Raw genomic sequence first — 27,598 nt, 5'->3', positions numbered from 1 at the left:
GCCATCACCGGAGGTGTTTGTGAGCGGGAGACGAAGGGAGGAGCTTAAGTCTACCAGTGTTACACTTTGCATTTGCAACATTAAGCCTTATAGTACTCCTGGGCAGGGATAGTTAATAGGCAGACTGGGGACCACCAAACACTTTTGAATAGACTCTGAAATCTTATTTACTTATTATTGTTGGGTTTATTATTATTTTCTCTGGAGGCCTTGACTATACCTTTGACCAAGAAATTTGGTCCTTGACAAAAAATAGATTACCCCTGTTCTAGGGCATAGGCTGGGTGGTAATTATTATTGACATTTTATAGAAATGTAAACTGAAGAACAAGGAAGTTACAAAACTTGGTGCTGGCCTCCTCCCTCGTTTCCCTTTCAGTAAGGGCAGAACCATGAAGGAAAATCAGGCATCCTACCATTTTTGTGCCTGCTATCAGTACTAAATCATCTTCAGTCGCCAAAGGGAGGCAATGGATTAGTAGGGTTGTGTACTTACTATAGGGAGAGCTGGTAGCACCACTTAGGCAGCCTTGCTTACAACACTTCCCATCCAAAACTATCAAAGCACTACAACACCATCTTTAAAGCAAGTTTTATTTTGCAGTATATACAATTTAAGCTATTAAAAATGTACACAATATTTACAAATTAAATAATAATTATCCAAACCCTCTTCACCTCCAACACATAACTCTGCAACACAAAAACAATGAAAGAGAAGTTAAAGGAAGCCATTGGGATGAATATAGGCCATGAACATTTCCCAATGGTCTCTCATTTATGTATTTTCCTCTTCATTTATGTATGTAAATAAACTCCTGAAGGATGCAAATGTCACGGAATGTGTGGCACAGTTTAGCACATCCTCTGCTAAATAGTCATTTTATTGAAATTGAAAACAAAAAATATGGACACTTCCCTAAACTATTCCCATCTTTAAATTCAAACAATTTAATTTTAAACAGGACATATGGCATATTTTTTAAAAATAAAACTTTCTAACCAATCTCTGGAAGCATGAGACCAAGTTTTCTCCTCTTCCGCACACCCGGCAGTAAATTAAAGATGTTTATGCAGGCTAGCTTGTTATTGCAGAGTTCCTCATATTACCACAGTTATTTCTGGTAAGGAGCCAAACAAGTTATTTTGGGGGCATGGAGGAGGGGAAGGGATCCTCAGCATTACATGGACTTTGGAATCAAAGAGGATATATGAGGAACACATGTCAAATTCTGAGTTGATTGATCTTATCATCCCTTTATAGAATGAAGAAAAGGCCCTTCTGCTCACTGAAGGAAATGAACATGTTCCAAGCATGCAGTCCCCTTTAAAAAAGAAAAAAATGCACTCTCTCACTACTTCATGTTCCATAGCCAGAGAACAGGAGGTTCTCGATCCACATTTACAGATGAGTCTACATTTATGTATAGATTTTACTCATGCTTTTTGTTGTTGTTCTTCCTTAAAACCAAGTTTTTCCTTTCTTAAGGTTTGGATATAAAGAAAGGAAGGAATGCATAGTTATTACACCAAATGCAAGGTTAGCCCACTGTCTTGCTACAAAGTGATATGCAGCCTGGTTGCCTTTTGATACCCTCTCCCCACCAGAACACCAGGATCCTAGCTGTCTGCCAGATATCACCATCCCTTGTCAGTCACTCACTCCCGTCCTCAATGCTCTGTTCTAGGTCTCGGTGGTTGGGACTCCCATCCAAGCCAGTATTGTAATCCCAATGTGCCGCCAAAAAAACCACAGATCTATGTTTTAAAAATATAAATCTTTAACTACTTTTGCCCTTCTCCAGAAGGAACTCAAGTATTAAACGAATTTACAACCCTTAAGTGCTGTCTCTGGATTGTTTCCCTGAGATAGGTGTATGATTAGAAGCCACTTAAAGAGAAGCACTGAAGGGTTATACCAACTGCTGAATTAAAGTAAACTGAATAGCAAACAATGGTTTAGAGAGTCACCACACACACAATTTTTGTTTTTTTTGGGTGGGGAGGGGAGGAATTTTAGGACTCATTCAGTGCTGGTTCTATGATGTAATCTATTGCCCCTTGCAGAGCATCTTCCCGATACCAAAAATGCTTATTTAACCCTTCATTGCCTCTCCTATCTAAATCCAGCCCATGGCTTACTTCCCCATTAAGTTGATATCCCTATAGATACAGGGGTTTTTATACTGTATTTTGCTTGCGTTAGGTATGTGAGTTCACATAACACTATTGGATGGGATTTTCAAATCACTCAAGGACTTTTAGGACCACCAGTCCCACTGAAAGTCAACAGGACTGGTGCTCCTAAGTCACTTAAGTGATCCCCCTGTCATGACTTACACTCAGGAGACATGTCAAACAATTACTCAAGCCAGATTAGTCCTCTCAAATTACATTTTTGAAACACAACGTTTGGGGACTTTAATATCCCTGCCTGTTGTCTTAACCTATTGGTCCTGTTTTTAAAACTATATAGGCTCACACAAAAAGGGATAGAAATAGCCTATCGTAGTGGCCAAGATAGCCAAGAACTTTTTCCAGCTGATTGCTAGCAGACTGAACAAACTCACAGTCCATAACCACGACTACGGTTTAACTGCTCGCTTACGTCAATTCAAAAAGTTTTGAGTTTGGTGTTAGTCTTTTAAGGTGCATCGGTGTGCAAGCAAGGATCTGGGGAAAGAACTAGACTGGACAGATTGCGGAGGAGTTACTAAAAATCTAACATATGTGAAGGTGCTACAAGTAACAAATCCATAAAGTCATATGTTCTTATCATATCAATTAGCCTAATGTCCTTTAATTGACCTACAGAGTCTGGGTAGTAAAACAGACTGGATGAGCAGGGTCTCATTGCTAATGGGAAGTTTCTACTTATTTATTCAAAGTAAAGGTATTTTCCAACAGGAGTCCACCACTAATACTGTCAATCAACAAGAGTCCATTCAACCGTTCATAAGCCCTTCTGAAGTTGTTGGGCCACTGCTATAAAAAGAAAAAGAGCAGAGGTGACTGTTTTGTGTCTTGAAAGCAGCTCTTAGAGAACCTGACTGTGGTGCCAGGAGCTGTACAAGATCCACAGGGACAATTCACAGAAGATGGCTATGGGACCATGGCCTGCATACAGAACAACATAAACCTGGCCAATAAGCCATTTTCATCCCAAGCATAAAAGCACAGACTTAAGTAGAATCACAAAGGATGAGGCTGGCCCATTCTCTTCCAAGTAAGACTGGAGGTGAAGAGGTATTTCATCTCCCAACTCCTTAGCAACTAAAGCGTCACTATGATGAACAAAGTATGTGAAAGCTGCAACATTAGAGAATATCAAAGGCCAGGAGGATCACTGAAGAGCCATGGCTACTGAAACTTCTCCAATCCTTCAATGTGGGAAACATGACAAGTGCTTCTCTGGTGGTGGGGCACAGAGAAGGGGGGAATATTAACTACATATGACTAACTTCTAAATTCTTCACTATCTGTGCCATCAGCATAGATTCATTGCTAAACACAGGCAAATCAATACTCTGGTTTCAAAGGTCTAACAGACTCCATTCTACATCCAGAAGATGTTATTCTTGCTGGGATGAATATTTTGAGCAGTGTAAGCCAGGGGATGTCGTTTTAACTCCATGATTATCTCCTTCTAAGACGATCATCCCAATGCCATTTGGATAAAACTCTTTGAGCATCACAGTTTGCGATCAATACTGAAGCCATTTGCACTAAGTTAAATTATAGATTGTGAGAGCCCGCACTGGGCTTCCTCAGATGATGCAGAACGTTGATCTCCACCCACACTAGAGCACTCAGGGAGGAAATAAAGTTAAAAATGGACTTTAAACCAACTCACAACTCTCCCACAGCAACCCATGGGCCTCAAGTATCCCACAGTGTCCACTGCTCCATTCAGTGCTCCTCGCTCAACAAAAATAAATTCAAAAAAAGGTATAAAGCAGAAGCGATGGTTGATATTGTAACTTTACCCCACCACAAACCAATTCAAACTAGCAATGTCTACCAGCAACACCTAGGGTCTGGATCCTGCCATCCTTAGGCTTAACTGTCTTGGGAGTTCTGGCTGAGTATTAGCAGGGGATGACAAGTGTGTTTCATGAACTCCTCTCACCTTGAACTGAGTCACCTACACACATTGCTTCTACATATAAATCTGAGACTAAACTCACTTACAGGTATCCTTCCAAGGGTAGTTTGTTAAGGAAATACACCTCTTTCCCCCTTTCATGATGGGAGCATGTTTCTTATGGACTTCCTTCAGCTAAACATTAGCATTGTTAGGATGAGCCCAGAAGGCATTGCTTGAGGATGGAGGCCAGCCGCCGCATGAATGCCAGAGAGGTAGAAAGAACTGGGTTAAAGCAGGAGAGAACTATTTTGAGAAGTTGCCACCCAACTCCTGTTGGGCAGATGGGGGAAGGAACGGCAACTTTCTAAACAATAGATATGCCCACTGTAGTTAAGTGGCACACCACAGAAGTCCCTGGGGTCTGATCACCTCAGCCCTGTGCATCACGTTTTGTAGAAGGACCCTGCTTTTCAGAGAATGCTGCTGGGAAGGCTCTGGAATTAGAACAGTTAGTGCACAGGTGGGTATGACTAAATCTGCACATCAGAGAGAGGACAGCTGCAGACTGGGCGGTGGGGTTTTTTGTTGTTGTTGGTTTTTAAATTAGAAACCATGGCAGATTAAAGAGTCAATTCTGAACCCCAGCATAGCGGCCCTAGCACTCTCATGTCAAGTCAGCACTTGGTGCAGGTTAGAACGTCCTAACAGAGCGATGGCAGAGTCTCATTTCTCTTGTTGTATCCCCAACCACCACCGCACACGCTGCTTTTCAAAAGAAAAAGTCAGTGTCAAACGGTAACCCAGGCAAGACAAGGTACTTAGGAAAGGGGGATTGGAGGGGTGTCAATGGGAAGGGGGAGAGGAGGATTCCAGTTTCTGAAGCCGGCGCCTGCGAAGCTCAGCTGTGTCAGGCTCCCCCGGTAAAGGCCGCTCCTCTTCTTCCTCATGCCCAGCTGGCTCTGTGTATCCCTCCGCACCCACCAATCCAGATGGATCATCTGAGACAGCAAGGGGGGAGGAAATCATCAGAGGTTGACATCCACCAGATTCCTTTGTTTCCCCTCGCGCCAAAGGGACTTAGAACCACTACTTTAGAACAGCCAAATGTGGCCATTAGCACTTAAAGGGACAGCCACATAGCCGGTCTCATTCAGCAGCAAACCCTCAGGTGGGACACACACCAGCATGACAGATGCTGCCTATCTTGGATGCACCTGTACCCTGCACAGTCAGTAGATGTGTTGCACCTAGGATGAACATGGTGCAGCCACGTGCCATCAGCTGCTAAAGCCTCTTGCTACAACTTTTGGCCCCCTCTGCAAGGTTTCTTAGGGAATGGGTTAGGTCTTGTTCCTAGACCATGTGGCTAAACAGCGACACTATGAGGCTTCGCACTACAAGGTCCTGCAACAAGGAGGACTTTTGTCTACCTGTTTGACCTGTCGAGTCTGGTTCCACTGCTGGAGAGGTCCCTGGGGAAGAGGTACTGTCGGGTGAATTGAAAGTGGTGGATTCTCTGGTGGGTGTCTCTTGAGAGGAGGTTGAAGTGTTTAGGCTGCTTGGCAGCTGCGTAGGACGGGGTGACCTGTCCAGAGGGGAAGCCAGAAGAGGGTTACAACGTGGAAAGCTAGAAACAGACCATGTTTAATTCTTTTTAGTATGCTATCACCCAGAGGGCCCAGATGAAATCAGGGCCCTAACAAAAGAACTTTACAAAAGAACTGTCAGACTGGATCAGATCCTTGGTCTATCTAGTCCAGTATCTTGTCTCCAACAATGGCCAGGACCAAATGCTTCAGAAGCAGGTGTAAGAACCTCACAGTAGGCAGATACAGGCTAATCTGCCCCTCCCACATTGGCTTAAGCAATGAAGTAGGAAGTTCAATGTCCCTTCCAAAAATTTTTGCTGTCATGACAACTCTCAATATTCCCGATATCCATATGCAAGCCCTTTTTGAATCTTGTGTAATAAAAAGAGTGCTCCTGCCCAGAACAGTTTACAATCTAAATGGATGCGAAAGACAAAGGTTTACCATCCTCCTCTTTATTTATAGCAAAGCTAAGGCAAAGAGAGAGAAGTGACCCAACTCACGCAGGATGTTGTAGCTGAGCCAGGACTTGAACCCTGATCAGACTTGAACCCAATACAGTGTCTTAGCCTCAAGAACACACTTCTGGCTTCCAAACTCTGCTTTCCTAGCTCATGTTTCCTTTCACAGGGGTGGTGAACAGAACCTTGGCCTGAGTGCAAGTGCAATTGCATCTTCCAGCACTTCCAGTGCAGGCTTATTCCTGGCCCAAGGATAGGAATAAGGGTGTCTCCACACTTCGGTGCCAATTTGCCCTACGAGCAAGCAGGACTTAAAGTATCTACTCAGTGCTATAAAAAGGAGGTATTGCCAGGAACTGAAACTCTTGAGTTCTCACCCTCACTCTGAGAAGCTATCTATGGCAATAGCTTCTCCACCGCTCTGCTTCAGGCCCCCCATTTTTACCATGCAGCTGGTTACTGACCTATGTCATGTTTTGAGGTTTGTACATAATCCCTAGATCTTACATGGTACTTTTCATCAGCACATCTCAAAGCACTTCACAAAAGGTGGTCAGTATAATGATTTTCATTTTACAGATGGGGAAACTCAAGACCAGTGGCAGAGTTGGGAGTAGATACAGGTCTCCTCAGTCCCAGTCCAGCACTCTATCTCCTAAGCCCCACACATTGGTGGTACAAGCTTTGGGTACCTGTTATCACCAATGAAGACCACGCACTTTTAGCATCGTGAGGACAGGGAGCCAGCAGTTTGGAATCACATGTTATTACAATATGCTATCACTAAGCTAGATGGATTATAGTCAAGTCAGTGGTTGCACCATGTGTCCGACAGAGTAGAAAAGGTCTCACACCCTGCTGCAGTACTGGATAGTTACCCAATGGTTGCCAGAACGGTGAGATACTGGTTTATCTGTAACATGGCTGCATCTAGGAGTGTGTGGATGTTCTGCAGACACTGGAGCCTGGCTTCCAGATGCTGCCGGTCATGTCCTTCCATGGCACGGAGCTCTTCGTCTGTCAACCCAGCAAACCCAGCGGGTGGCACAGGCATAGGAGGGAAGCCTGTTCAGAAGGAAAACAGATGGTCTGTAAGAGAGGACGCAAAGCAAGCTTCCTGACTCCCTCTCCAATGGGCAAGGTTTTAGTTACTGGTGAAATCTATCAATTTACTGAAGACGATATGAGCCACCATGCTCCTGACAAGTTGCTAATTTGGCCCTTAGAGACAAAATTTGGATATTTTCTTTTCCCTCCCCATGCTCCCAGTAGAGGAACATCCTTCCCCCATCCAGCCCTGGATGGAAAAAGCCACCCTAGCTTACCAAATAGAGGTGGCAATGCCATTCCCATCCACGGGGGAGGGAACGGAAAGCCAGGCACTGTTCCCACAGGGGCAGTGTCCGATCCAGATGCTGAATCACCAACAGGTCTCGAGGTACTCGCTGCAGAGGGTGAAGGGGACAAAGCAGATGATAGCCTGGTTAAACAGTCATGGTACATTTATGCCCATCCACAGCTTTACACATAGCCAATGAGGTTTCAGCATGTCTTCAAACACACAACACCGGGGTATCTTTCTTGGGTCAATGTTAGTTAATCCCACACTATAAAATAACGTCAAAAAGTTAAGGGGATATGAAGCCTTTCATCTCTAGGGGTGCCAGATCCAACCTGGCCTGGAGGTGGAGACTAGCTACCTTGGAGGGGGAATGAAATACAGAGCTTTTTCTCTCTCGTGCACTAGCGCAGTTCCAGTACCACGTCTGAGGGACTGGCTGGATCAGGGAATTGGATACAGGGCCTTTCCCCACTTAGGGGCACCAGCTCCAATCCAGCCCCAGACTGGGGAGATTGGCTGGCTCAGGAGGTCAGGGAATGGGATATAGGGTCTTTTCCCTTTAGGGGACGAGCCACAGATCAACAGCGTCAAAGCGGTTTTCGTCTTGTGGCAACTCTATGGTCAGTTGGTGAGTCTCTGTCCAAACCACAGAACCCGCAACTGGCATAACTGGCCTCCTTGCTGGCAGTCCCAATTTACAGGTCTAGAACAAAATGGGCCGTGGAGGACCAGAAGCAGGTCACAGTTGAAATATGTTGGTGGGGCAGTGAGAGGGAAGCCTGCGCCAGTGATGGCATGAAGAAGAAGGTTAGACTGTGTGGCTTCTCACCTGTTGTCTGAATGCCTGAAGCGGAGGGTGCACTGGAAGCAGCAGAGGGATTCTCTGCATTGTTGGGTGGCTGGACACCAGGCACTGGAGGAAATGGACCTATGGGAGGCCAGAGGGGGAACATCCCAGGAGGAAATGGGGGCAGGATTCCTTGGGGGACTGTGGAGTGAAGGAGAGAAGTGGATGACCCACAGAGAAGAGATGCGAGACAGACACTACATTTCTCCAGCACCTTCCAGCCAAGGATCTCAAGGCACTTGAGACATTAACAAAGTCTCAGGGGAGGTAGGTCACTGTATTACCCATTTTACAGAAGTACACTTATGGAGAGTGGCAGTCACACAATGGCAGAGCGGAGTCCTGATTCTCAGCACACCCACACCCAGCTCCAGCCACAGGACTATATTCCCTCTCCAGAAGCAGGAACAGAATCCAGGAGTCCTGATTCCCACTCTGTTGCTCCAAGAATTACACAATTCCTCTCCATTACACAATGCTCTTACTTTCCTTCTAATGACAGAGAAGCTAAAGGGCCAAATGTCTTTGGTTATTCCCATACGGCCCAACGTATTGTAATGTGGTTGTGCGTATAACTGAAGGCAGAATTTGGCCCAAACAAGGTACATTCAGTAGTACAACGTAGTAATACACTTCAGTTTTTCAGTGCTGGGCAAGTAGTTCCAGTATCAACAGCTGCTGCACCTCAGCCCAAAGGTGGCTGCAGTGATTCCCACCTGGGATGAATGGCATCAGGACAGGATTACTGAGAAACTGCTCAGCCCTGCTGGCTTGGTGTCCAGAGAAGCTGTACTCACAGTTCGGTGGCTGGGGGATCAGTGGAGTATGGTGCGGCGGTGGCTGCTGTTGCTGCTGCTGCGCTTGCTCCTGTTGCTCGGGTGGCGTCTGGGACTGAGTGGGGAGAGAGGCACGGAGGACGTCCATGCGGCAGGTGGGGCAGGTCTGCTGCCGCTGGAACCATGAACGCAGGCAGCTGTGGAGGGGGCAGAGGACACCTGGTTAAGACTGGCTCATTTAAACAGGTTACTTTTTCAGGGCAATAGGATTTACACACAGTCCCGCCAATTAGCTGGAGACACCCCTCGCCTGCTATTGTTTCTCACTCTTGCCATGGGTAGGTGGAGAAGAGAAGAGATTTCAGCCTGCGTAGCCCATTCAATCCATGGCTTCTCGACAGAGACAGCCAAAGAGTCCAGTTCGGATTATGTTTGTTACATGGACCTGCTTGCTAGGGATTGAACTTGGAGCCACCAACTCACAGGCCTCCAGACAACAGTGACCAGGCATCACAGTTGAGAAGAGATGGATTGGACGCAGTGAGCTACAGCCGAGGGGACTGAATTCTTTTACAAATCCTTTTTATTTGTTTGGTTCTTCCCTGGTTCCATGCACCCTACAGCAAGGAGGAAGTTACCATGCCCTGGCTCCTCCATTATACAAGGACAAGGCTTGGATTTTCATGCCTTCGGCAGCTAACTCCACACCACAAAGAAAGCCACCTGCAAGCAGCTGCGTGGGCAGACGTATTAGCAGTAAGTCTTTCCTCACCTGGTGTGGAAAATGTGGTTGCATGGCAGGCGTTTAGCGCCCATCACCATCTCCTCCCGGCAGATAATACAAACATTATCCATTGCTTGAAGCTCTTCTGGAGTGGCATCAGGGTATCTGGGGAAGCAGTAGAGTTTTAAGAGGCAGTAACATATATATTCTCTGATGATCTACAACGGCAGTGATGTCAATGATGGAGCAGGGGCTATAACAGGAGATAATTAAGCAAAGGGAAATTTAGGCTGGATAGCATGGAGATCTATGTGAGACAGTCCACCCAACCCCAAGGGAAGTCGTCTTGCCCAGGGCATTCCAAACTGGATGAGACAGGACTGAGGGGGTTGCGCTAGATTAGCTGTGATTTACTAGGCCTCTAACAAGCTGTACACTGGACTGAGTGTCTTAAACCAGACTGCTCTAATGTGGATTTCCCCTGTTTTAATTAAGCTTAAACGGCCAAAGAGATTCATTGTAAACATGGCTGTGTGGTCCTGTGGCCAGATGACTGGACTAGGAGTCAGGAAATCTGGATTCTACTCCCAGCTCTGCCACTGATCTTGGGCAAGTTCTTTCCCCTCTGTCTCTGTTTCCCACTCCCACCCTTTGTCTATTTCGAATGTAAACTCTTTGGGACAAGCGCCATCTCCCTAGGTGTCTGTGCAGCGCCTGGCCCAATGTGGTCCTCCACACCCCAATCTCAGTCGAGGGAGTGAGGGGTCTGTGCGGTGCCCTGCCCAATGCCTTTATGCCCTACTGTAACAGATTTCACTCTATAGAAGCAATTTCTCTCCAACTGGATACCTACAGAGTGTTCATGTTGCGAATGGCGCGGCGTGACATGATGGCATCAGTCACAGCTCTCTTGAACTGCCTGAAATGACACAAAAGTTGCTGGAGTTACATACACACACACAGGAACAGTATCAGACACTCAGCACGTGCTCAATCGATACCAGAGACATCTTACCTCATTGCCAGGTACATGGGCCGGATAGCAAAGAGAGGGAAAGTGTGCACTTTGATCATGATGGTCATGAAGGCCATGTACAGCAACACTTTAATGAAGCCTGAAGAGGAAGGAGAGATATTAGTGCTCTCTCTCTCTTTCTCATGTGCCTCTACTCAAAGGATCTCATTGCCCTTAAACACTAGCGAACTCCCACATCAAACCCTGGGAGGCAGGGAAGTGCCTCAATTTTACAGGTGGGGAAAGAGGCACAGAAAGGAAGCAATTTGCTCCCCATGTCACACAGTGAGTCAATGACCAAGCTAAAAACAGAACCCAGGAGGCTCTAGTAAAGCAGTCGCACTCCCCTCCCAGAGCTGGGAATAGAACTCTGGAGTTTCGGCTCCCAGTTCCTCCCCGCTCTAACCACTGACCAACACTCCCCTCCCAGAGCTGAGGATAAAGCGCAGGGATCCTGACTCCCCATTTTCCTTGCTCTAGCCACCAGACCACAATGCCTGCACAAACCAACCCACTGTGGCCTCCAGAAATCCACCCAACCCACATTTTGATTCCAATCTTACCAAGTCATCAGCATTTTAGGCCTGGTCTACGCTACAGAGTTAGATCAACATAAGGCAGCTTACGTCAACCTAACTCCGTAAGTGTCTACTCTAAAATGTAGCTCCCACCAATGTAACTCACCCACTACACTGACTTAACTTCACCTCTGTGAGAGGCATAGCACTTAAGTCAATGTAGTTAAGTCGATGCAGAGTCAATGTAGACACTGCGTTGCTTACATCAACTGTTGCTGCCTTTCAGAAACCGTCCCACAATGCCCCACACTGGAAGTTCAATCGGTGCAAGCACTCCTGGTGAGTACACACACTGCCAACGCAATAAGCGTAGTGTGAGTGTGTAAAACTGATTAAATTACTGTGGTGGCTGTATGTCGATGTAACTTAGGTCAACTTAATTCTGTAGTGTAGATTGCCCTTAGTTTTAATGATACATTAAATCATTTTGGATGGCCACAGGCTTCTCTTACAAACACAGCTCCTACTTAGCTCCATTTCAATCCCACTTTCTTCCCTTCAAATGATCAATGAAGTGGTGAGACCATCTACAAACTACCCCTCCCAACCATGCTCCTATGAAGAGCTCTAGCACAAGGCCCAATATAGCACCACAATTCAGGCTCCCATGACTGTTAGATGTTCATACGGGAGAACACACAAGTCCCCACTGGGCTATGAAAGGAGCTGGCTGTTATCCAGAGCTGGGGAGAGAGAGCGTACCTGTGAAGAGCTCCGTGTACAGCATGTAGACGGCCTTGTTGTCCCATGGATTCTCACTCTGCAGGTCGACTGAATGCAGAATGTACTTTATGAAGATTGTGAGCACCATGGTCATGAGGATGGCATACTGTGGGGGCAGGAAGGAAAGAAGAGGCATATCACAGGATGCTAATCTTTTAAAGGCATTGGAACTCATCTGTACCCTGTGCCAAACTCAGCCCAGGGACCAGGTCACATGGTTGGAAACTGGTGTCTCCGAGCCAGGCCCGCACAGATACAAAAGGCAGCCTGAGTTCAGGGAGAGAAGAAGGGAGTAGGGCGGCTCTCCTTATCTCCCTGGCAGATGGCCTGGGAGTGCAACCCTACAGGAAGCAGGCTGGAGGAAAGCCTAAGCAGAAGGGAGTAAAGATTCACCTTAAATTAAAGGCAGAGGGCCTGGGGAACCAAACCTGCATGGAGCAGATGGTCTCCATCAGAAATCCCAGGGCAGGGGAAAGGACTTGATTGATATGCGTAACTTCTGTTTTTGGAGAAATAAAACAGAACCACGAAGAAGAGGAACCAAAATCCAGATGCTGCCAAGAGAACTCTGATGCACTGGCAGGTTAGTCCGCCCCACTGGGTTACAATGCATCACAGAGCTCTGATTTGCAGTAAGTAGCATAGCAAGGCAAATATTCCTCCCTCCCTCCTTGCCACACAGGCAGACATTTATTTCATACCTCAAACCCAAAGACCAGCTGGACAGAGGCTCCCCGGGTGAGGATGCTGTGGTAGGCATGGCTGACAAATAGGAAATCCAGGATGCCCAACAAAAGCATCAGAGCTGGACACAGAAAGAAGGGAGGTCAGACACTGGAATTACAACACTGAGCTGTGATTTGGGGTACACATGGGGAAGGGTTGACAGAACTAAATAAAGGGATGATTTAAGGATAAGACTAGGAGCCAGGACTTCTACAATCTATTCCCAATCCTGGAAATGGAGTGTGATCTAGTAGCCAGAGTATAGGTCTGAGAGCCAGGATTCCTGGGTTAAAACCTTAATTTTCCCACTGACTCATTGTGTGACTGTGGGCAAGTCACTTCATGTCTCAGTTTCCTCATCTGTAAAGTAGAACTAACACCCTTCTCACAGGGGATTGGGAAGCACTAGGCAAGTGCCACGTGGAAGACATTGAACTGCTACATCCCATATACAGAACATTTCAAACTCTAAACTGCATGGGATGAAAGCCATGCTGGGGTGTCAGGCATTGATATTTATATTCCAGCAGAGCCCCAGTCAAGATCTGGACCACATCACACAGCACAAACACATTTCAATGGGTCCCTTAGGATCCTCTGAAAGCCCCAGCCTCAGTTTCCCATAGCACTTTCTTGCACGAGTCAGTATGTTAACCCCAGTGTGCTGCATAGTTTCATTCTTCCTTCCTGAAGTTTTAGCTAGCTACAGGGTTCTCCTTGATATCCTGTCTTCAACTAGGTTGCTGTGAGCTGTTAAACAGCTGCTCTGCTCCAACCCAGAGTTGAAAAAGCAATCTAATCCATAAAAAGCCTTCTGGAAGACATTACATACTGTTCTGACAAGGTTATCGATTCTGAACAGTCTCACACTCAACTGCACAAATGAGAAGGGGTTTTACATTAGCGTATTTAGCCTGTCACATGCAAATTATCTTCTGAAATTATCTTTCCTGGCCAGCTGTTGCTGCTCGTTGAGTCCTGGAGAGGAAATGTTTAGAGTAGAGAAACTCTTCCCCCTCCCCAGGAGATTTCTGTCAGGTATCAAGCCAAGTCATGCCTTCATTAAACTTCGTTGCTTTAATGATTTCTCCACATCCTACCCTCTGCATGCGTAACACTTACTCACAGTCATTTTCATTATTAACAGTGCAGGCAGAGGTTAGCAAGCTTCTCACCCACAACTTTGCCAGTGCACCTCATTCAGAATGGCAGCCCACCACCCTCACTGCTATTCCAGGGCTGATCTGTTCCCACACCTCTGCCAATACACCTCAATCCTGACTTGCAGCCCCCACATTCCAGTCCCGGATCCTCCGTTACCACTGCCAGTGCCCCACAATTCTGAGCCACTGCATCCCTGCTACTCCAGTCCTGCATTCTCTATGCCTCTCAGTTCTAATCCACAGCACTTCCTGCTAGTCTAGTCCTGGACATTCTCCTGACACTGTTCTGCCACTGCTTCTAAACCCTGACTTGCTGCACTCCCTGTTATACCACTTCTGGACTCCTGACTCTCAGCTCTTTTAATGCCCCTCAATCCCAACCCACAGCTTTCTGCTATTCCAACCCTGAACCCCAAAGCACTCGGCTGATGCCCCTCAATCCTGATCTGCAGTCCCCTTGCTATTCCAGCCCTGGGCTCCACCCAGATACACAACTCTACAAAGGCCGCTCAGTCCTGACCTGCAGCCCCACTCCCCACCCTTACTAATCGTGCCCTGGACTCTCCAGTAGAAATAGATCTGCCAGTACTCTCAGTCCTGACTAGCTGCAGCTCCTGCTATTCAAGTCCTGAGCTCCAAACATAGATTGTTGAGGGTGAATTGTATGTTTGTTTTTGGAAAATGGGGACTAAGCCTGTTACAGAGATCTGCGAATCTCAGAGATAAGAAACCTATTAGGTCCTAACAAAACAGTCTCTAAAGGACCAGAACTAGGCAGGGAAAATGAGATTCCACATATGATCTAAAGAGAATTTGAAGTAACTGCTCTCACACCACAAGGCAGATATGTTAACATGCTGAACCAATCCTGCTCCTACAAGTCTGAAGATTTCCCTTGCAGGTAGATTATCCCATATCTGCCACACTGCAGTGTTTCTTGCACCTTGCTCTGAAACATCTGGTGCCGGGCTCGGTCAGATACAGGAGACTAAACTAGATGCACCTCGGGTCTGACCCAGTATGGCAATTACATTGTAATGGGAGGAGGAGGGGAGAGAAACAAGAACAGGGGAGGACAGGCAAAGGGAATAAAATAAAGGCACTTACAGATTATGCGGAAATGAAAGAGCCAGGAGATGTTTGGACTCCTCTCCATCTGGGAAGAGATGAACAAACTTTTAGGACTCTCCACCCAATTTTCCAAAACTCCATTCTCTGCATTCTGACTGCATGAGATATCCAGGAACTGTAAAGAGTTACTGATGTAGGACCAATAGGCCAATCTTATTTTCTATCCATTTTGGTTTCTACACCATAAGCATCATCGTGTCTTGCTGATTCCTTGTCTGCTGGCATCAGTGTCTTGCTGCTCTGCAAAGCGCTCAGCACACTGAGGTACTGAGCTACTTTAGCTCCTATGGAATCAGCGCTTTTACTATTTGTATTACTCTAGAACAGGGGTTCTCACAACAAATTTTTTGGTGGCCTAACTCTTGCTGGTGGCTGTTCTGACAATTTTTCCTAAAGTTACATAAGTAACTTTAGGAAAAACAAATAAATATGCACATATAGATGTCCAAATTATTGTAATTTATTTAAGTGAGATAATCCTGACCAGCCTGGCCCGAAGGACAATTGCAGAAGCACTAATGAGAAAAATGAATGTAAAACAAGCAGAGGACACAAAAGGATCTGCTTCCAATGCTCCCTACACACAGAACACACTATGCTGTGACAACCAAAGCACAGTGACAATGGTTTTCATCCCTCAAAAGGCCACAGAAGTACCTTAGATAGACAGATCCCTTTTTGTTACCAAGATCACTGAATGACTCCCCGATAGATTGCAGCCAACCCCAATCCGGCATCCTTTTCAGCAGCATGTCAGACTTACAAAGTCCACCCGGTCCTCAGCGAGCCAGTGGAAGCACTTGAGGAACAGGAGAAGGGTGAAGAGGGCCACAAATCGGGGACTGAAGTCATCTCTGAAGACAGTGAAGGCCAGGCAAGTTTCCGTGACAGCATACCATGACCTCTCAAGTAGGTGCTGAGAGAGAGAGAGAGAGTTAGCAGCACTGTCCCAGTTCCCCACATACAGCTCATCTTAGCTCTCAGTACTGAAGGGAGGAGGGGAAGGAACATCTGCTTGTATGTCCCAATTTCTAAGGGAAAGCATTTTCTTTTGCACTCCACCCCCTTCCCTCTGAGGATCTCAGAGCACTTGGGTATCGAACTCTGTACCATGGTTCTGTAAAATGGGGTAACAGCAGTGCCCTGCCTCACAGGGATGTTGGGAGGATACATACATTCAAGACGGACGCTCAGACACTCTGGTAATAGGGGTCATGCAAGTACCAATGATAGATATGATTTTATGCTCAGCATCAAAATCTCATTTAACTTAAAATCAATGCAGTTCTCAGAGCAACCCTCTGCTACTGTGTACCTTCGTCACCCAACATAAGATTGTGCTACAAGTAATCAGTTACAAGGGCCAGAGGCCTCACTCACCTCCATTTCTGCTGCTCGGAGCTGGCCAAAAAACACTTTGCCCATGAATTTGCCCAGGAGGAAAACCAAAACAAAAGCCTGAATGTAGAGAACCTGCAGGGAAGGGAAGGGGAGAGATTGAGCCAAAAGAAACACACACACACTACAGTTTATGAACCAAACCAGACCAAAAGAAACGGCTGGTGAGAACAATCCTGCAGCACCGCTTCTAGCCCAGATCAGACCTTCCCATCCTTAAAGTCTATGATTTACAACACCCAAGGGATCTACTTTAACCAGTCTGTCCTCTGTCCACTTTCAAGGCACGTAACACACTCGCATCTTATTTCCCATCCCCAAGGAAACATATGGCTAGTTTTCAGTTAACCCCTTCACAACATCCTAAGGCCCTTCAGGGTGTGTGTAATCTGTGTACCCTTGGGCCTGGAATTTGTATTTTGAAGGTACTTTGGTTACTGTAGGGAATTGGTGAGATGTACAGATTTCTACCCCACTTGCACCTGCACGTTATGTGTATGTTAAAAAAGCCCAACTGAAAACAGATGAATGAGCCTTTCCAAATTTAGCTAGAATTTTGCAAGCCAGCTGTGGAGTCAGTTACATGCACACATACTTATAAATATTTCCCACACTAAAGCAGTAGTTTGTTCCGAGTACTACTGGCTCAGCAACTGCTGTAGCGTGGAAGTGTTTGTTTTGGTCAACATACCCTGAGGGAATAGAAAGCAGAAGTGAACTGAAAAAAGAGCCACTGGATTACATTGATAAAGAGAAATGACTCATCTGAATGCTGTCCAGTGCTCCCTGAAGTAAATTGAGGGTGGGAGGAGAGGGACAGGACTCTGTCCACTCCCTAGCAGATGGATGCCAACCTCACACAGAAGTCACCACCACAGTTTGCACTTATTAGTATCCTTGCTGGAAGACTGAGTGGAGTGGTTAAATACACATTAGGCCATGGAGACAGAACTACCTCCAGGCAGGGCTAAAGCCCAGTGGTGGATCAGTATGGAATACTTGCCCTGCAGCTGGCAATGCTGTACCTATCCTTGGGATAAACAGAGTGTGAGAGGCTCCAGAGTGGTCAATCCAGCATCTTTCACTGACATTGCATCTCCTCAGTTAAACAAAAGCACAAGGAAAAAGGAAGCCAATATTTCGACTGACTAGCAAGATTCATTTGGGACCTCAACTCCTGAGCCTTCAACTTAAGAGTCAATCAACCCAAGGATGAAATGAGACAGCCAAAGACTGTGCAGAATTTGGCTCTGCTCTGTATCAAAATAACCCTGGATTTCAGCTCTCTTGAAAATGGTGATGTCCCCCACGCCCTGTGTAAATGTAGAGGTACTACATAACAAATTGTTTCCAGGGATTGGAATACAGCACTGGTTAAAAGGATTGCGTTGACAGGAATTTTCATTACTGCTGCTCCTGTTTTTATACCACATCCCACCAACATACCAGAGCCCTCCCTTTAAGAGGTAAGCTTAAATTCCATGTCACACTCAATTCACACTCGCTCTGCTGACGCTGACAGTAAGGGGGACACAATTAGTGCCAACTGTGCTGGGTTAATTGCAGCTTGGATTCTCAAAGTGGGCAAAACCCCATGAAACTCATTGCACTGATGAGCAGCAAACAGGAATGACTTTCAGTCACTACCAAACTGGGAGCTCAAAAACTAGCTCTCATTACCAGTCCCCCAGAATCAGGTCACTTCCACATGGCTTTGGATGGCCACTGTAGCAGTGCAAGTTAAATACCAATAGTTGACAGGCTGAGCCATTATCAGAGCAATCTGATCTCCACCCCACAACCTGGACAGCCCATGGACTGCATACTTACTGCCATGCTGGGGCTGGATTTGGTCAGATACACCACTGTTGGGTAGAATTGGTGCTTCAGGTAATAGGCGTGAGCCACTACCACCGATGTCAGAGCCAGGCTGGCAGCCATCATGATTGCCGTTCGGAACATCTCCCCAGCCCAACGACCTGGGTGAGGGAAGACAGACATGAGCAAACGGTTTAGAGATACAGAATAAAGCCGTAGCTGCCTTCACATCACCTAAGGCAACAGAAGAGCCACCAAATTTGCATTGTAAGGGGTCAGTGGATCATTGCTGTATTTGGTTTGCTGCTTCTTGGCTTAACAGAGTTTTCATTACATTCCCCCTCTCCATCTGCTTTGTTCTTGGCCTCGCATACTGTAAGTTCCCACCAGGGCATGGACTTTGTCTTCCGATATTTGTCTGCAAAACGCCTATCAAACACTAGGTGATCACATAGCAAACTTCCTTTAACCTGGATGTAAATAGTTATCAAAGGATATCAAGCACTTTACAAACAAAAGTTATCAAACACTTTAAAACAAAAGAATCATTCCATGCAGCCACCTCTAGGGGTGGGACAGGGAAGCTCTTAAACAGCCACACAGCACCAATCAGCAATAGTTTATGACTGGATGCAAAGAACAAGTCAACCAAGATGGAATTTTAGTTAAGAAGAAAGCAAATATCTTTGGAATTGGACCACAATATCATGGGTTTTGGCATCCCATGCTTGTGAAATCAGGGGTATTTTAATGATCACAAGTGAGGGATTGGTGCTTCTACCAACATTTTACCAAATGCATATGCAAACGAGGAGGTATTTTCAGGCAAGACCTCCATCCCTTGAGGTGCGTAATTCAATGCTGAAATATCTGACATGATCTAACTCTAACAGAATTTATGAACTTGATGCAGGAAACCCTGGGTGACATTCTCTGGCCTGTGTTATGCAGGAGATTGGAACCTAGATAATCAGAATGGCCAATGCTACATAAAAACTGGTGAACAGTAACTGTTTTGAGCCTGTTGCCCTACACAATCAATGGATATATTAAAACAAACGCCCGCTGAGAATAGACCAAAACTTCAGCGAGGCCATGATCCAAGCAAGGCCTTTCTCTAGCATCAAAAATGCAATTTATTCAGTGGAGATTTTACACTTTGTACAGTTCAGTCAAGAAAGTGAATACAGCCATTGTACTGACTATAAACCTAATAATGAAAACAATGTTCCTGGATTGTCAATGTTGTGAACAGAAAAATTAGTGAAAACTTGAGCTTTCTCCAGGCTAGAGAGCTTTTACCCTGCTCCTCCAAGGATTCTCAATTACATTTTATAGGCCAGACTGACCTGATTTAGAGGGGGAAGTGAAGGCAGCTATCAAAAAATAAATTATAACAAATGAATGAAAGGGGAAGTTAACAGTAATGAATATAAGTCAAAAGCCAGGAAAAGCAAAAAATTGATAAGGGAACCAAAGAGACACAAGGAGAATCTATGACCAGCAGAATTAAGGACAATAAGGAGTTTTTTTAATACATTAAGAACAAAAAGAATCCTAACAATGTTTTGGTCCATTACTAGATGTAAATGGTAGAATTATCAATAATGCAGAAAAGACAAAGGGTTCAATAAATATTTCTGTTCTGTATTTAGGGAAAACACAGATGACATAGTTATATCACATAATGATGACACTCTAACATCCTCCAGAGATACTAGTGGAACAGAAAAAGAGCAGCTACTGAAGTTACACATTTTTGAATCAGCAGGTCCAGGTAACTTGCATACACAAGTTTTAAAAAAGCTGCTAAGGAGGTCACTGGAAAGTTAATGCTGATTTTCAGTAAGTTTTGGAACACTGGGGAAGTTCCAGAAGACTGGACGAAAGCTAATGTTGTGCCAATATTTAAAAAGAGTAAACAGGATGACCCAGATAATTATAGACCTGTCAGTCTGACATAGATCCCAGGCAAGGTAATGGAATGGCTGATATGTGAGTGGGTTAATAAAGAATTAAAGGGTAATATAATTAATGCCAATCAACATTACTTAATGGAAAATATATCCTGTCACACTAACTTGATATTATTTACTGATGAGATTACAAATTTGATTAATGAATTTCTGTAAGGCATGAGACTTGGTACTGTACTACATTTTAATTAAAAAATAGAATATAAAATTAACAGGCACACATTAAATGGATTAAAATATGGCTAACTGATAGGTCTCAAAAGGTGATTGTAAATGGGGAATCACCATCATCCAGGTGTATTTCTAGTGTAGTCCCACAGGCATTGGTTCTTGGCCCTATGCTATTAAACATTTTTGTCAATGGCTTGGAAGAAAACATGAAATCAACACTGAAAGTTTGCAGTTGACAAAAATTGGGGGAGCAGCAATTAATGAAGAGGATAAGTGAGGTCACTGATACAGAGCAATCTGGACAATGCATGTTTTAATACAATTAAATGTAAATATTAGGGCTGTAGATTAATCGCAGTTAACTCACGATTAACTCAAAAAAGTATATCGTAATAAAAAATTAATCACGATTAATCGCATTGTTAAACAATAGAATACCAATTGAAATTTATTAAATATTTTTGGATGTTTTTCTACATTTTAAAATACATTGATTTTTATTACAACACAGAACACAAAGTGTACAGTGCTCATTTTATATTTTTTATTACAAATATTTGCACTGTAAAAAATGATAAAAGAAATAGTATTTTTCAATTCACCTCATACAAGTATTGTAGTACAATCTCTTTATTGTGAAAATGTAACTTACAAATGTAGATTTTTTTGTTACATAACTGCACTAAAAAAAAAAAAAAGTAAAACTTTACAGACTACAGTCCACTCGGTCCTACTTCTTGTTCAGCCAATCAGTAAGACAAATAAGTTTGTTTACATTTATGGGAAATACTGCTGCCTGCTTCTTATTTATAATGTCACCTGAAAGTGAGAACAGGCTTTCGTTCACATGGCACCTTTGTAGCTGGCGTTGCAAGGTGCCAGATATGCTAAACATTCGTATGCCCCTTCATGCTTCAGCCACCATTCCAGAGGACATGGTTCCAATCAGAGGATGCTCATTAAAAAAATAATGAATTAATTAAATTTGTGACTGAGCTCCTTGGGGGAAAACTGTATGTCCCTTGCTCTGTTTTACCCGCATTCTGCTATATATTTCATGTTATAGCAGGCTCAGATGATGACCCAGCACATGTTTGTGTTAAGAACACTTTCACATCAGATTTCACAAAACGCAAAGAAGGTACCAATGTGAGAGTTATAAAAATAGCTATAGCACTCACCGGAGGTTTAAGAATCTGAATTGCCATCCAAAATCTGAGAGGGACGAGGTATGGAGCATGCCTTCAGAAGTCTTAAAAGAGCAACACTCCAATAAGGAAACTACAAAACCCGAACCACCAAAAAAGAAAATCAACCTTCTGCTGGTGGCATCTGACGCGGATGATGAAAATGAACATGCATCAGTCCGCTCTGCTTTGGATCATTATCGAGCAGAACCCATCACCAGCATGGACCCATGTCCGCTGGAATAGTGATTGAAGCATGAAGTGATATATGAATCTTTAGCACATATGGAACACAAATATCTTGCAATGCCAGCTACAACAGTATGATGTGAATGCCTGTTCTCACTTTCAGGTGACATTGCAAACGAGAAGCGGGCAGCATTATCTCCTGCAAATTGTAACCAAACTTGTTTTGTCTGAGTGACTGGCTGAAGTAGGACTGAATGGATTTGTAGGCTCTAAAGTTTTACATTGTTTTATTTTTGAATGCAGTTATTTTTTGTACATAATTCTATATTTGTAAGTTCAACTTTCATGATAAAGAGATTGCACTAGAGTACTTGTATTAGGTGAATTGAAAAAGACTATTTTTTACAGTACAAATATTTGAAATAAAAAGAATAATATAAAGTGAGCACTTTACACTTTGTATTCTGTGTTGTAATTGAAATCAATATATTTGAAAACATAGAAAACATTCACAAATATGTAAATAAATGGTATTCTATTATTATTTCACAGTGCGATTAATCAGGCAATAATCGTGATTAATTTTTTAAATCGCTCGACAGCCCTAGTAAATATACACATCCAGGAATAAAAAAATGTAGGCCATACATACAGAATGGGGGACTCTATCCTGGGAAGCAGTGGCTGAAAAAGATTTGGGGATCATGATGGATAATCAACTAAACGAGAGCTTCCACTATGACACTGTGGCCAACAAGGCTAATGTAATCCTTGGATGCATAAACAGTGGATTACTGAATAAGAGTAGAGAGGTTATTTTACCTCTGTATTTGGCACTGGCGTGACCACTGCTGGAATACTGTGTCCAGTTCTGATGTCCACAGTTCAGGAAGAATGTTGATAAATTGGAGAGGGTTAAGAGTAGAGCCAGAAGAATGGTTAAAGGATTTGAAAACATGCCTTAGATGATAGGCTCAAGGAGCTCAGTTTATTTATCTTAACAAAGAGAAGGGAAAGGGGTGACTTGATCACAGTCTGTAAGTACCTAGATGGGGAATAAATATTTGAGAATGGGTTCTTCGATCTAGCAAACAAGGTCTAACATGATCCAATGGCTGGAAGTTGAAGCTACACAAATTCAGACTGGAAATAAGGTGCACATTTTTAAAAGTGAAGACATTTAATCCATGGAACAATTTACCAAGGGTTGTGGTGGATTGGCAATTTTTAAATCCAGATGGGATATATTTCTGAAAGATCTGCTCTAGGAATTATTTTGGGGAAGATCTATGGCCTGTGTCATACAGAAGGTCAGACTAGATCAGTGGTTTTCAAACTTTTTTTCTGGCGACCCAGTTGAAGAAAATTGTTGATGCCCATGACTCAACGGAGCTGGGGATGAGGGGTTTGGGGTATGGGAAGGGCTCAGGGCTGGGGCAGAGGGTTGGGGTGCAGGAGTGAGCGCTGCAAGGTGGGGTCAGGAATGAGGGGTTCAGGGTGTGAGAGGGGGCTCAGGGCTGGGGTGCAGAAGAGGGTCAGGGCTCTGGGCTGGGGGTGCAGGCTCTGGGGTGGGGCCAGGGATAAGGGGCTTGTGGGAGGGGGGGTGCTAGGGCAGGGGATTGGAGCACAGGCTTACCTTGGGCGGCTCCTGGTCAGCGATGCAGCAGGGGTGCTAAGGCAGGCTTTCTGCCTGTCCTGGTACCGTGGACCACGTTGCGCCCTGGAAGCAGCCAGCAGCAGCTCTGGCTCCTAGGCGGAGGCACGCAAGTGACTCCATGCAGCTCTCGTCTGCAGGCACCACCACCCCAGCTCCCATTGGCCAGTTCCCAGCCAATGGGAGTGCGGAACTGGTGCTCAGGGCAGGGGCAGCGCATGGAGCCCCGTGAGCCCCCTACCTAGGTGCCAGACCTGCTGCTGGCCACTTCTGTGGCACAGCACAGTGTCAAAACAGGTAAGGACTAGCCTGCCTTAGCCGGGCAGCACCGCCAATGGGACTTTTAGCAGCCTGGTCGGCAGTGCTAACCAGAGTTGCTGCAACCCAATACTGGGTCGCAACCCGCAGTTTGAAAACCGCTGGACTAGAAGATCACAATAGCCCACTCTGGCCTTGGAATCTATGAATTCTATACAGTACACTGTCCATCTAGGGAAGTCCTGCTAATGTTTTTTCTCAAGCTACTATGCAAACCTCTGTGGTAAAATTCCCACTGATATATGCCACATGACAACATTCAATACCATGATTAATAAATATTAATACCACCTAGCTCTTATAACACTTTTCATCAGTAGATCTCAAAGTGGTTTACAAAGGAGGGGCAATACTATCCCCATTTTATAGACGGGGAAACTGAATTACGGAAGGGTGAAAGTGATTTGCCCACAGTCACCAACAGACCAGTGGTAGAGCCAGGAATAGAACCCAAGTATCCTGAGTCCCAATCTGTTCTATCCACTAGGCCACACTACCTCCCCATACTGATTAGCACCTTGCATCCAAGGTTCACAGAGCGTTGTAAGAAAGAGCGGACATTATTCCCATCTTACAGATGGGGAAAAAAGCACATGACCCATGGGCACAAAGCAAGTCAGAAGAAGGATGGTTCTGTAGTTTTGAAGCACCAGACTGGGACTCAGGAGATGTGGGTTCTATTCCCAGTTCTGCCATTGACTTGCTGTGTGACCTCAGGCACATCACTATCATTCTGCACCTGAGTCGTAAAACAGGAATAACAATCTTTCCTTTTCTGTCCCATCCTTGTCTTTTTTTAAGTTGCCCTGAAAAGCATACAGTCTAAGTATTCTCTCTTACGCTGTGTATTTAAAGCAACTAGCACAATGGGACCTCGAGGCACTAATGCAATAATAAATAAGAAAATATGCCAGTAGCAGTCAAGGGAAGAGAATTAGGTCTCATGCCTCCCAGAAGTCTCTGCTCTAGTAACTAAAGAGCATTCTCTTCCAGAGCCAGGCATAGAACACAGAAGTGTCTCACAATCCTCCAGCTACCAGATCAGACTGAGAGACACCTGTGCTTTCTGAATGCCTAAATACTCAAGTCCAATTAGCAGCATTCCTGTGCTAGAACATTAAAGCATCACATTATAACAAAGCAAAACACTGACACATAAGAGTGAACATAAAGCAGTTCTGTGCGCTAAGGCTGTCATACATTTCACAAGTCACAAGTAGGGGGGTGGAATTTTAGTTAGCCATCCAGATTGCTTCTTTGGCCATATCTTGCCCCTTTTAGGAAGTTATTTATAAAATGAGTTTTTGAGACCACACCTTTCTCTTTGCTTAAGTTTCAACCAGAACTGGTCTGTCCCCTTGTCCCCTAAACCTGTGAATTATAATCTCCATGTTTAGATTAAGATAATTTAAATTCTATAAAACAGATGGCAGAGTTGTCATTAAAATGTTAGACAACAGTTTATGAGCCTGCACATGACTAGCTACTTAGGTTACTTTAACAGTGGAGTTACATGCACACCCTCCATTTCAAGTAGCTTATAACAGAAATGCTGACAGCCTGTATCCATTCAAGTGACAGGGAGCACCACTTGGAGATTCTTATGCGGATGTCATTTCCATGTCCCACACTAAACACTTTCAGCTTCAGTCAGTCCACCTTGCACTAAAACAATTTAGTTCTTTAAATACTTATGTGCTAGAAGTGGATCTTTTATAACACAGAGTTCGCTAATATATTTTACATTTCATTAGTGCCTTTCAGACCAAAGGCTCTGGAAGCACTTCACTGATTATACATTATTAATCCTGTTTATGACAGTAGGGCCTACAGGCCAACCAAGAATGGGGCTCCATTGTGTGGGGAACTGTACAGAGTAGTCAATAGACTCTGCCCCAAACAGCTTACAGTCTAAACCACAGGTGGCCAACCTGAGCCTAAGAAGGAGCCAGAATTTACCAGTGTACATTGCCAAAGAGCCACAGTAATATGTCAGCAGCCCCCATCAGCTCTCCCCCGCTCCCAGTGCCTCCAGCTCACTGGCAGCCCCACTGATCAGCACCTCTGCCCCCCGCACCTCCCAATCAGCTGTTTCGTGGGGTGCAGGAGGCTCTGGGGGGGGGGAAGGGGAGGAGCGAGGGCACAGCAGGCTGAGGGGAGGGGATGGGAAGGGGTGGAGTGGGGGCAGAGCCTGTGGCAAAGCCAGGGTTGAGCAGTGAGCACCCCCCGGAGTCGGTGCCTATCCAAGGAGCTGCATATTAACTTCTGAAGAGCTGCATATGGCTCCAGAGCCACAAGTTGGCCACCCCTGGTCTAAACAGATAGAACAGATGAAGAGGGTGGGAGGGGGAGAGCATATGACAGACAGACCCAGAGCATCTTAGAAAGCACAGCCAATTCAGAGATGAAGGAGTAAAACTGTAGCTGACACAGTGTGTTATGAGGGGGTGGGACAGGTGAATCATGATCAAAGACTCTCCAATAAGCCCTCTTTGTTGCAGAAAGTACTGGGAGTGATTAGGCGGGATCTATAGTTTCTATCCTGAGCAGATAAGACCTTGTTTGTAGACTGCATGAATCTTATTTATCAGCCTCGAGCGTGGTAATGTTATCCCCACTGGGCTTCGATCTCTGGTTCCAGGGAATCTTGACAACCTTTCAAACCTGAGGGTAGAACTGAGCCTTCCCCTTCACGTAAGCAAGATTTATCATATAAAGTGCTTGGGACATACTTCAATCTTGCTGGCAGATAGGAGACAGTCAGCATTCATATTATTTCCCTCACAGCTCCAATCCTTTCTCCTCCCACATCCATTTTTTAAAATACTTGCCTCTCCTTCAAATTATTTCCTCCTGCCAGTTGGGTTTTAAACTTTATTGAAGTTTGAGAGATGGGAAAGTGAAGAAGTTACACAAATTGGAAAGGGGAGAATTGTTAATTCTTTCCTGAGCTGCTTCAGAAGTTCTCTCCCTTCATTTTTAATATTGAAAGAAAGGGAGGGTATCAATTTCCTTACGGGTCTCTTCTCCCCCAGTACATATGAGTGACACCAAGACACACAATAATCCCCACCGCTTCCAGCACTTTCAAGGGAGTCATAAAAGGACACTCTCCATCCATGTGAGCTCTACTACCCCTCCCAGCATCTTTGCCCCTCTTTTCCCCCAACCAGAACAGCTCAGGCCCCCAACAACTACTTAAATCCCAGCACTCCCCTCCCAGCTTCTCAGATGCCTCCTACTACACAGGCTCTAACTTGCCCACTCCACGCCCCCCTCCCCAAATCCACCTTACTCAAGTGCCCAGAATCGAGCCCCCTTCTCACGTACCACGTACCCAGCCCACCCAGATCCGATCTCCCCTTCTCCAGACCTTCCAGCATCCCCCTCGCTCCCTATGTCCCTCAGGCTTCAGCTCCTTCCCCACACCTCCTACGTCCCCAGCAACCTCACTTCCCACTGTTCCTTCCCCAGATTTCAGCCCCTCCCCGGGCCCCCTTGCTCCCCAGCTCCTTCATACCCGCTGCACCCCACAATCGGTCCCTCGCCAGGTCTCCCCGGCCCGGACTCACCAAGATCCGGGAGCCCCTCAGGCTGCTGCTCCCACCACCACAACCAGCTGCACCTCCCCCCCCCACCCTCCGCCGGAAGTCCTGAAGCTAGGAGACACCTCACTTCCGTTTGGGATGTACCATCCGCACACATCGTAGAAACCCCACCCAATT

The 27,598-nt window shown here is 45.2% G+C and overlaps 1 protein-coding gene across 2 annotated transcripts; it reads right to left on the bottom strand.

Moving 5' to 3' along the window:
* Nucleotides 1-580: 580 nt before the first annotated feature.
* On the bottom strand, nt 581-27,506 carry SYVN1 (synoviolin 1). 2 transcript variants are annotated; one of them, XM_077821258.1, is made up of 16 exons: nt 27,446-27,506; nt 18,391-18,539; nt 16,543-16,635; nt 15,926-16,078; nt 15,139-15,187; nt 12,844-12,947; nt 12,122-12,248; nt 10,842-10,941; nt 10,680-10,745; nt 9,875-9,991; nt 9,124-9,299; nt 8,309-8,467; nt 7,463-7,582; nt 7,016-7,202; nt 5,518-5,672; nt 581-5,085 (listed from the first exon to the last, which is right to left on the bottom strand). In XM_077821258.1, exons 2-16 carry the CDS (start codon nt 18,520-18,522, stop codon nt 4,931-4,933), a joined length of 1,893 nt encoding a protein of 630 aa, XP_077677384.1. In that variant the 5' UTR covers nt 18,523-18,539; nt 27,446-27,506; the 3' UTR covers nt 581-4,930. The 2 variants fall into 2 exon arrangements, with proteins under 2 accessions (XP_077677384.1, XP_077677385.1); XM_077821259.1 differs by lacking the exon at nt 27,446-27,506 and adding an exon at nt 22,724-22,743.
* Between the last annotated feature and the right edge of the window lie 92 nt (nt 27,507-27,598).

This window comes from Eretmochelys imbricata, chromosome 7, assembly GCF_965152235.1.
Source record: "Eretmochelys imbricata isolate rEreImb1 chromosome 7, rEreImb1.hap1, whole genome shotgun sequence".
Classification (NCBI taxonomy): domain Eukaryota; kingdom Metazoa; phylum Chordata; order Testudines; family Cheloniidae; genus Eretmochelys; species Eretmochelys imbricata.
Note: the sequence above shows the minus strand (reverse complement) of the source record. Positions and strands in the feature narration are given on the sequence as shown.